We start from the raw sequence: 11,127 nt of genomic DNA, 5'->3' as shown, positions 1-11,127 counted from the left end.
GGACCCTGTACTCAGTCCAGTGGTTGGCTGTGATGGGCTCATCCTCTTTAAGGACATGAAACCCATGGGAGATTCTACTTTACCATCTCATGTAGATCCACTCATCACTCATGAACATCAGGCTGGTAATCGGGACTTTAATACATGAATGGGGGGCTCAACAGTCATACTGGGAGCCATACTTCAATAAGGGAAAATAGCTTTGGAGGGAAGGAGGCTAGAGGAAGAAAAGTCGAACAACCAAGAGAGGAGAAACCAAAGAATAATGAAGATCACAAAGGAGGGGAAGGGAGCAGAGTGGAACAAGGGAATGTCGAGACTGGGAAAGAGACAGCCTGAAGCGCAGCCTCATCTCTTCCCTCATCTTTTGAACTAAGCAGAGGCATTTGCTCCGGGGCTGAGGATGGTTCTGGAAGGTAGCAATCAACTTCCATGCTCCTCCTACAGTGGTGTCAAGTGGTAGCTAGACGGATGTGGATGTCACTTGGGGTGAGTGACTCAGTTAGCACCTTGTAGCAAGCTTGTTGAGCATCTGCCATCCACAGCTTCCCAAGCTTAAGAGCCAGGCAGAAAGAAAGAACTGGACTCCCTTTTGCCTGGAAACCATCTTGCGCCAAGACATCTTTAATTCCAGATTCCTCTATACCCCCAATACTTGGAGAGTGGGATACTGTCCAGGCCATTTGGTAGATCTGACCTGCTCTGTATTCTTATTGGCATGGCGTCTTTCTTTTCTCTTCTTTTCTCCTGCTTGCCTGCCTGACTCCCTCCAACCCTCCCTCCCTTCCCTCTTTCCTTCTTTTCTTCTGAAACGGAGTCTTACTCTATAGCCCTGCCTGGCCTGGCCCTCGTTATGTAGACCAGCTGACTTCAAACTCAGAGGTCTCTTCCTTCTGCCTTCCCCAGTGCTGGGATTAAACCACCCTGCCTAACTCTCATTTAGCATCTTTTACAGATACAGAGCAATGCAAGTACCTGGTCTGTTTAAAACAGAGTTCCCGAGGCTGGTATAATCAAGTTCTATTTTTTTTTCCCCCCGTCAAACTCAGCCATCCTCTCTAAGTTGTTTTCTATCAGCCCACAGGGTTCACATGGTTCATATTGGTGCAGGCTTTCTGAACATGCTTTTTCCCCGTGGTGCTCCAGGGTAAAGCTGAAGATATTCTGAGTGCCACTTACCCACAAGCTGGCCTGGTGCTGATGACTGGCCAACAGTGTGATCTGTGGCACACTGCACATGGACCTGCACGGAGTTGCTATTCTTCCATGTCTTAACATTAAAACAAACAAACAAAACCCTAAGATAGTCTTCCTAATGAAGGAAGTTAATTTGATTCAAGGATTTTCAGCTTGACCAAGAAATAAAATATGAGTGATTCCTCTGCAGTGAGATGCTTACTCACTAAATCCTAAATCCTTGATCTTCTCCCAGGAGAGGACTCCCTTAGGATATTGGGCAATATCTAGATTTTCTTTAATTGTCTAGGTAGGAGCCGTTCTGCTGTCAAATTAATAGCAAGAGGCTAGGCTAACCCTCTTGTGGTGCCCCTGGATAGACCCAGGAAAGGATGATCTGGTCTAAGATTCCAGTGGTACTAAGGTTTAAAAGCAGCTACAATGCATGTGAAGGATGAAACCCAGCCTGACTCAACCTACTCATCCAATAGGAAGGACACAAGAGGATGCCTACAGCAGTGGCTCCTGGCTCTGGAATTTTCAAGAGTTTCCCTCTTCCTTTGCACTTAAAATATAGATGATAGGTAGATGATAGATGGATGACAAGTAAATAGATAGATGGATGATCGATAGATGGATGATTGATAGATGGTGGATGATAGACAGATGATTGATAGATGATTGATGGATGTAGGTAGATAATAGATTGATAGATGATAGATGGTAGATAGAGTATACCGTCACCCACCCATGTGTGAAGGTCATAGGATAATCCCTGGTGTCCATCATCAGCTTGTTTGAGAGGGTCTTCCTTTGTTTACTGCTGTTCTGTGTACCCCTGGGTAGCTGGCCTTAAGTTCCTCAGAGCCCCTCCTCTCTCTCCCTTCTCTCTGTAGCTGTGTGGATTACATACAGGCCACACACCTGGCTTTTACATGGGTTCTGGGAATCTGAACTTAGGTCGTGAGGGTTGCATTGCAAGTTCTTTTATTATGAGACATCTTCCTGGACCCCTTTTAGCTTTGTATTATGAAATAATTTTAGACTTACAAGCTGGGTGTGGTAGCAATAGTTTTAATACTGGTACTCAGGGGGAAGATGTGGGTGGCTCTCTGAGTTTGAGGCCAGCCTGATCTACATAGCAAGTTCCAGGCTAGTCAGGGCTACATTGTAAGACCCTATCTCTAATAATAATAACAATAACAATAATAGTAATAATAATGTTATTGTTACTATAAATTTAGACTTACAGGCTGCATAGTTTTAATCTATTTCCTTAGCAATTGGCACTTGAAAGACTTTCTAGATATGGGAAAAAAAGAAAGGGAATGTGGAAAGGAACACATTAAGACTCCATTGTATTTCTCACTCTGAGAAGCAGCTGAGGGCTGAGAGCAGAGGGGAAGCGAGACAGATGAGAGAGGGCCAGGCTGCCTGTGTGTGCACCTGTCGGGTTTCCGTTCTGAAGTGGCCATGGCATTGATGTCTGGGAGACAACAATTGATTCACTTGGGTCTTTAGACAGCTTCAGCCTTAGCTAGCTGGGCTGCGGTCAGGGCAGTCTAGTAGGCCATCTCCTGCTACATACATGTGTGTATACCAACAGAAACATACCACCTAGGGCCTCAGGTATAGCTCAGTGGCAGCGTGCATGCCCTCCTCTGGGTTCCGTCTCTGGTACTCCATCCATCTCTGGTACTCCAGCAGAAACAAAGCCAAAACACAAAAACCTAGAAAAGGAAGGTTCCCCCATATTTTTTAGTAATACACTGAAGTACTTCTAGCTTTTAAATATATTAATATGGTTTAACCTATTACTAGAATTAAAAATAAAGTTACAGTTCTGTAGTTTATTGGTTTCTTTTCAGGTTGTGTATGCCATGTTGTTTCTGGGCACTGTGTCCAGTAGATGACTTGCTTAAGATGAGGGTTACAGGATTGTTTTTGTTTTTGTTTTTTTTTTTAGCATTGGTGGTTGAACCCAAGGCCCAACACATGCTGGGTAGGCATTTTCTCTGAGTATCACTTAAGTTAAATTTCAGACTGTATTTTTGGTGACACATAGGATCTGAAGTGCCAGTAATGTGAACGTGACGGTGTCAAGTGATGATGTTATTGGTTCGACCTGAATGTCACTAAAATAATTAGAACACATGCTCTGTAGAGCCAGACTGCCCCAGCAATGCTAATATAGTTTGTGTGGTGGGCCTAGATTTCAGCTGTGTCTTATGTGTCCCACAGGCAAATATGTGTATCAGCCTATGACCCCTGTGGAGCAGCTCCCAAGCACAGAGATCCCTGCAAGGCCGCGAGAGCCGACCAACACCATTCAAATCTCCGTCTCGCTCACTGAACACTTTTTGAAATTTGCATCTGTCTTCCAGCCTCCGCTTCCCCCTGACTCGCCAAGATACTGTATGATTTCTGATCTCTTCATCGACAACTATCAGGTTAAATGTATTAATGGGAAGATGTGCTATGTGCAGAAGCAGCAGGCACCCCATTCCCAGAAGGTGAGCCCTGAGGAGGTCTCTGCGCACGATGCCTTAATTTCTAAAGAGAGTGACACTCCGAAACTGGGTCACTGCTCCTCCCCTTCCGGTTCTGAGGACTCGGGGATCAACGCAATTGGGGCTCACTATGTGGAATCCTGTGACGAGGACACAGAAGAAGGGGCGGAGCTGAGTTCCGAGGAAGATTACAGCCCTGAGAGCAGCTGGGAACCCGATGAGTGCACCCTGCTCTCCCCATCGCAGTCCGATCTGGAAGTGATCGAAACGATGGAGACCACTGTGTAGGCAGCTGGGAACTGCGGCCAGGGCTCTACCCTGAGCTTCTTCTGTTCTTTGATTTGATGAGTCCTTTTCCAATATCTTGGCATTTCCCAAGCCCTATTACTAACATTAGCAGTCCAGTGGTCTGCTTAGTGTTCCCCTTATATTACCTTGTAATGACATGGTTTCCTTTTGTATCTTGCTTTCTATGTAGCATCTGGTGTCATGAGTTGTGACCCAGCCTTAATTTCACTGAGAACTTTGAGAGCGGTGGTGACCACAGCGTATCATAGGTCACATGGAGGAGCTACCCAGAGTGGAAGTAACCATATTTTACCAGGAGCCTGTCCTTTGTGGTTAAGGCTCTTGCTCAGCTCAGCTTCCCTTTGGCGTGTCATGTGACACCTCTGTCCTGTTGGTTTCTGGGTAGGGGAGCAGCTCACTTCTGGAAACAATGTTGCAGCCAGTGTTCCCTCCCTTCCTCTTCTGTTTGCCACCCACATTGGCTCAGGACAAGAGTAGCTTCTGCTACTTCTAGAAGGTCCTTGGAGGCCCTTTTGACTCCTGGTGATGGCCCTGTTACCGCTCTGTGACTTTTCCAAAGGGTCTCTCCAGTTTGTGTCCAGTCCAGCGGGGATTCAGGAGGATTCAGTTCTGGTTCTCACCTCCAAGGGGCCACATTGTAGTACAGGACACAAGTCAAGCAGCACGTTGGGCCAGGAGGATGTTGGGATCAGGGGAAGGAGAGGTGGACCTTGCCTGGGCTGGCTGAGAACGTTGCTCCAGTGTCTGAGCTGGCCCCAGGTGGGTTCGACAGCATCCACTGCCCTTCTTGATTGTTTTTCAGTTCAGGGAGAAGCATTTAGTAGATATTATATTTAGGAGGTAACACATCTGACATCTTAAAAAAAAATACACAATAGTTTTAGTTAGCATGAAAATGCTAAGAGACAGAAGTCCTTTAGGGATTAGGAATGAATCTAATAGGTTTGATCAATTCTGCTTCGTTTGGTTGTATGAAGCATTAGAATGGCTTAGATGAGAAATGGACTAGAATTTTGTATGGTGCATGGATTTTATGCAAATGCAAAAACAGTTGAGATAGCTCACTGCTGAGTCAGGAAGATGTTTTATGTAACACTTCTTCACTTTACTACACTGGAATCCACACACATTGTGTGGATTCTCTCTCACACACAAAATAGTGAGTAATTCTTATGTAGCTTTCTTCAAAACTCTGTTCCTAATTTGCTATCAACTGTGTATTCTCATGTGATCTTATTATCTGCCATTTCCCAAAATTTATCTGTGAGGCATAGTACAAACCTGGGACTTTGAACATATACTGTCATAAAACAAGAGTCGCAGAGAGGCAAGGAGAATCACCTCAGATCCTGGCTGTCTGAGCAGGCACCGTGGCCTTGCTGTGTGGCCAGCATCTCAGCACAGCCCTCTGTCTCATCCCTCTGTGTCCTGCAGGCAAAGAGACCATGCTCCCCCCCAACCCCCGTAATTAAATTTGAGGACTCACACCAAGGACCAGTATGCACAGGAAGTGAGGACTCACCAAGGACCAGCAGGTATAGGGAAGACAGGTGGGGGCTGCCATATCTCGGCTGGCAGGCCATTCTGCTGGCTTAGGATGGCCTGGTGACACCTGGTAGGTCCTACCTGAGGATTGTGGTGCCTTGCTGGCATGGAAACAAAACACATGAGTCACACATGCCTCATCCTGCAGTTGGGGCTGCGATGGACAGCAGTGGCACCACCCTCAGACGTGCGGGGTGGGTGAGGTCTTCAGACCCTGAGGGGGAGAGGCAGACACCCAGCAGGACTTACTCCTGCACCTTTCCTATCGACTTTTTTGCTACAGGGCCACTGCCACAAATACTGAACTAACTGGGGTCTAGAACCTGGGCTCCAAAGCCATGAAAACACGCGGTCGGTCATAACCAAAGTCCTGAAGCTCAGTTGCGTGTTGGGTTTGCTCCCTTTATCAGTAACACCTGCAGCTTCTGTCCAGAGTCCTGTTTTCTAAACCCCCGAAACTGCCACTCAGATTTGCCACCATTGTGATGGGATTTTTTTTTTTTTTGGACTTAATAACAATTGATGATCACATTAAATATTTGTACAATCTCTTTATAATTACACCCACTAAGCTTCACTTGCCGTTTTATAAAATTGGACACGTTCCCTTGCGTTCTTGTATCTCAAACAGCCTTTTCTAAGTAAGCACAGCCGAGAGATTTTGGTTTTCTTCTCCTAACAGTGTTCATACCAGTGACTGTCTGAAATATGATTAAGCCAGAATCATTTCTCTACGCTTGCATTCCGAGATCAGCCGAAAGGACTATAAAAAAAATGTATAGCTTAACTGCAATTCTAGGCCTATTCTGTTCTTTGTTCTATGAAAGAATTTCTCTATAATCCTGATATTATAGTGCTGATTTGTATATGCGTATTCATAGGCACTTTAGAAATACTTAGACATAACATGCACTATAGGCGGTAAGCACAGTCGTGTTAAGTAGGCTTTTGACTAACACTTGTACAGTGAGAGAGACAAAAGCCTGCTATCTGGACCTTACAGGATGCTTGCCTGGAGCGAGGCTTGGACCACGTGGATGGGTTTCTGTGGGATTCTGGCACTGTTACCACTTTTTTGAAAGGTTGTTGGGTACCAGGGTAATCCCACTAAATGTGGAGTATACTTTTCTTACCTAACCAAGATTTTAAGTTTCAAGTGTGTCCATAGATTTTTTTTAAAGAAATGACAAAGCAATTAAAGTCCTTTTGGGGATAACTATTTGATATCTTAAAAAAAAGAAAAAACTTTAAAACCTGGGTGGGGTTTTTTTTTTTTTTTGCCTTTAACATTTAAGGAATAATATGAGAATTTGAGGACAACCCTGAAGAAAAAGTTGTTTTCCTAGAAGAAAAGACTCATGCCTCAAGGTGACACAGTACAGAACAGACTAAAACTGAGCCACAGTGTCTAAACACAACACAGTGTAATACAGAGTCAGTGTCCCAACAGGCCACAATGCAACACAACACAACACAATATAATAACAACACAACACAATATAATAACAACACAACACTGAGCCTCCAAGTCCAGAGCAACCACATGGCTGTTTTCTGACAAGCCTTTAGGATATGATCTAGGATCTGATTGTCTCGTTTACTTCTTAACCTCACCTGCTTGCCTGATTGAAATAACTTGTTCTTCTAGGGTTGATCAGAACAAATTATTCTTATGCAAATTTGATTGCAACCAGACACTTTAGAAAGTCAAAATATCCATATATGCATGGTAGTGTAGATACTGCCACGTAAGGAAAAAAAAAAGCACAAATTTAAGTAAAATACTATTTATGTCATCTGCTCTTGATTGTCCCCGAATCCTATTTGCAAAACTTTATTGCCATGGTTTTGGCTTTTTACTCGAGGAAAATATTCTAACTGGTCTCTTTCCTTGCCGTTTGTCTAGCGGTGCTGTGAACTAGAGCCTTGGGTGGAGGCCGGGTACCCTGCGCTTTGCGGGGAGTGTCACTGTGCCCCTTCTCTGTACCACGCAGCTCAGAGCACCATCTTAAACCTCAGTATAAACACAAGGGCATTTCTCAAAGTGAATTTGTTTTTAAATCTCACCTTGTTGTGACTATGCTGCCTGAACATGGGTGTGTGTGGTCCAGGGAGGGCTAGGCAGCGGGAAGCCTGCCTGGGGTTTAAGTGGCGCCTCGCCACGCCTCGCCTCGGGGCACTGTGTGGGCACCTGTGTTAAGGCTGTCTGTACCTTGCAGTAGTCACCTGCTGTGCTGGGTTCTTTTGAATCTGTTTTGAAGTTTAAGCACAATGTTGACCCTTCTGTAATTTCCTAAAATTACATTGTTTTCCTAAGACAGCTTAACTTTAGGAAAGTACTGCTGTACAATAAACGTGGTTTCCTTTTGTACTACAAGACTGCCATTGGAGTTTTTGTATCAGGTGTATACTGTGTGTTAGGAAATAAGCAATTCATACTCCTCACCCATTCAAACTTCCCAGATCTTCGTGTATGTCTCACTACTCCTGTTAATTCCCAGAAGTCCATGTAAAACCTTGTGTTGGCTCACATCAGGTTGATATGAAGTAAAGAACTATGACCCAATAAATAACATTTTTTTCCACACCAATTTAGGCCCCCACTTCAGTTCATGAGTGCTGTGTAAAAGACAGTTACAGCTACAGGTTGAACAGTGAAGGGGGCTGATACCCCATGGGGCTCAGGGCTACTTGATTGCTAAGGCCCAGGGTCAAGCAAGCTTCAGTATGGCCAGTCCTGAATTTTTTTTTTTTAAATGTTCTTTCTATTTTATGTGCTTTTGTTTTATTTTATCTGTCTGCATTAGATGTGTGTATGAGGGTTATTAGACCTCTTGGAGCTGGAATTACAGAGGAGGAGGAGGAAGAGGGGAGGGAGGGGGAGGGGGGAGAAGGGGAAGGGGAGAGGGGGAAGGGGAGAGGAGGAATTGTCTCAGGTCTAAGACAAACCCAAGGGGAGCTGCCATGTGGCTGCTGGGAATTGAATCTGGGTCCTCTGAAAGAGGAATCGGAGCTGCTCTCCAGGCCCCAGAAACTCTTGTTTGATTCAGCATGTCAGCTTCTGGGCTTGGATCCATGGGACAGCTGCCCCTAGGGACAGCTGTTGAACATCCCAACAGTAATGCCTTCACCAAGTTCCTGATGCTGCCTTACCATTTCCAATGTGGTCCTCCTACCATCCCACATGGAAACAAGGGCAGCTCAGAAAGCACTACAGCGGCACCATTCACTAGTCAGGTTCAGATCTGAACCCAGGACACTGGCCCAGGAGCCCACACTCACGGCCCTTTGCTTGCATTACTCTGTGGCTACCTACAACCTAGTGAACACTGATCCCAGTGGCGAGCCACAAGATGCCACAGAAGCGCTGGAACATGGCTGTGGTCTAGCCTCCCCTTTCTGTGTACCAGGTTACCTGCTAGTGCACGTATGCTCACATGCAGAGTTTCCTACCAGCTCCACATTAAGATTGGTCCACCGCTTTTCCATTTCAGTCATGCCTTGGCCTGTACTCCTGGCTGGCTTTGCTTTCAAGAGCACCAGCTTATTTTCCTAGGAATTCCTACAGACAGCAGATCTCATCTGCACGTAGGGCTCAGTCATTTAACTCTCAGTAATTGTACTGCCACATTCTGGAGGGCATCTTATTGTTTGTAGTCTTACAAGTGCTGACTGCGTACAACCCGTCTGCAGTAAGCCAGGCTAGCATCTTGTCCTCATTGGAAACCGCCAATGTCCTTAACTCTCATGGTGCCGCTTAGGGTAGAATGAAGAGAGTAAGAGGGGACCTGTCTCTTGGCAGTGAGTTCCAGGAGAGATGGTCAGGTGGAGGTCTTTAGGAACCAGGGAGACATGCTAGAAGTGCTAGGGAGACATGATGGAAGTGCTCGTGAGACCTGGGAAGGATGCTGAGTTAGGCAAGTGGTTTTGTTACTTTTTTGAGTTTTCTAAAATGAACCTGTATTTCCATTGGCTGAAAAACCATTTAGTTTGAAGATGGAAGTCCTAGCCAATGAGTACTGGTGGTACCTCATTTCACAGGGTCTGTGGTAGAAGGGGGTGTCCAGGCAATGGCCACAGGACTGTGTATCTGTTGAGAATTGAGGGCATTGCTGGGAGCCTGGAGCCAATGAGCATCTGCTGAAGAATGAGCCTTTCCCAGGGGCTCCAACGACGGCTGGACCCTTGTGGGTCAGGAGAGGTCTTCCTTTGTTTCCAGTTGTTTCCAGAGATTGCCTAGGAAATCTGGAGATGAAGGATTAGAAAGGTTGGGGTTTGGGAGATGTTTGAGTCTAGTGGCATCTAGCCTGTCACCTGGTGTGAAACTCTGGACAATCTCTCTCAGCGCAGAGATCTGGTTCCCCTATAAGATGGCCAATGCTAGTGTTCTAGGCTTGTGGAGCACTGCAGATTGTAGGCACCCTTGTCTCACAAGCATCTCCCCACTCAGCAGTTTCTTCACTGGCCCTAACTCTGTGTGTGTGTGTGTGTGTGTGTGTGTGAGCGCACGCCCGCATGTGTGCGTGCGTGCATGCATGCATGCATGCGTACGTGTGGGTGTGTGCGTGTGTGTTGGCTGAAGCACAAGACTTAAGTCAGATGCAGAGTTCATGTGGCGGGGACACAGTCGGGCCTGAGTCTGGATTCTCGGAGCAGCCCTCACTGCTCTCTCCCAGCAGTTTCCTATCCCTTCACTCGGGCCCAGCCCATGGCTGGTGTGGCCTCACACTTGGGCCACCCAAGAGAGCAGCCTTTAGTTGAGTGCGGGGTATTGAGGAACCACCCTCAGCCTCCACGGTTGTTACCAGGTGGCTCTGGCTTCCTGCCAGGCTGCTTTGACCTGGGTCTGGTCTCTCTCAAGACTTGGATTCCTCTCCTTTTGGGTGTAGCATCCCATCTAACAGCTACTTTGGGGAACTGGGCTTCAATCTTAGCGTTCTGGGCATCAGCTGCTTCCACTTGACCCTTCTGCCCTCACTGGGTCATCACCGCCAGCTGCTTCCCTCCACTTACTTCCCAGTGTCACTACACTTCAGCATCACTCTAGGTTAGAATAATTTAGAGGCTTCGTGGACTAGATAAAGAAGGTGTCAACAATCTCAGTTTCTCAAGGAACTTCGGGCCCTGGGTGAACATGCAGCCAACACTGGGTACCTGTGGGCAGACCACTGCAAGGTCAGGAGAGGTCAGCAGGGTCCAACTAGAATTTACTGTGGTTCCTTCAGATTGCTGGGAGTCTAAGAGGGGTTGATTCTAGCCCACAAGTTGGTGTCTCCCTACAATCAACGTGTCCAAGGGTCACTGAGAGGTCATGAATGCCTGACCTGTCCTGTTTTCCCTGATAGTCTATGTAGACCCCAGTCTGCCTCAGCCCTAGAGGGTCAGCAGTGGCGTTGGCTGGAAACTGCCAATGTGGTGAAGCTGAGGTAGGCACCGGAGTGCTGAATGCCAGGCTCACTCATTCCTCTAGAGGAAGGGACAAGATTTGGCAGGCTACAAGGTCCCCAGGCCATTTGAGGAATGCCATGTGACATTTTAAGTCTCTTAGAACCAAGTCACAACTTTCTTGTTCTAAGGAAGCAGCTGG

General features: G+C 46.4%; 1 protein-coding gene across 1 annotated transcript in view; it reads left to right on the top strand.

Moving 5' to 3' along the window:
* CUNH3orf70 (chromosome unknown C3orf70 homolog) overlaps positions 1-8,125 on the top strand; it is a 47,486-nt gene extending 39,361 nt beyond the window's left edge. Inside the window, exon 2 of the mRNA XM_031363500.1 lies at positions 3,418-8,125. Coding sequence (XP_031219360.1) covers positions 3,418-3,974 — 557 coding nt within the window. The 3' untranslated portion in view covers positions 3,975-8,125. The remainder of the gene's footprint in view (positions 1-3,417) is intronic.
* The last annotated feature ends 3,002 nt before the right edge of the window (positions 8,126-11,127 follow it).

This window comes from Mastomys coucha, unplaced genomic scaffold (genome assembly GCF_008632895.1).
Source record: "Mastomys coucha isolate ucsf_1 unplaced genomic scaffold, UCSF_Mcou_1 pScaffold12, whole genome shotgun sequence".
NCBI lineage: Eukaryota > Metazoa > Chordata > Mammalia > Rodentia > Muridae > Mastomys > Mastomys coucha.
The sequence above is the reverse complement of the archived record's forward strand: the minus strand, read 5'-3'. Positions and strand labels throughout refer to the sequence as shown.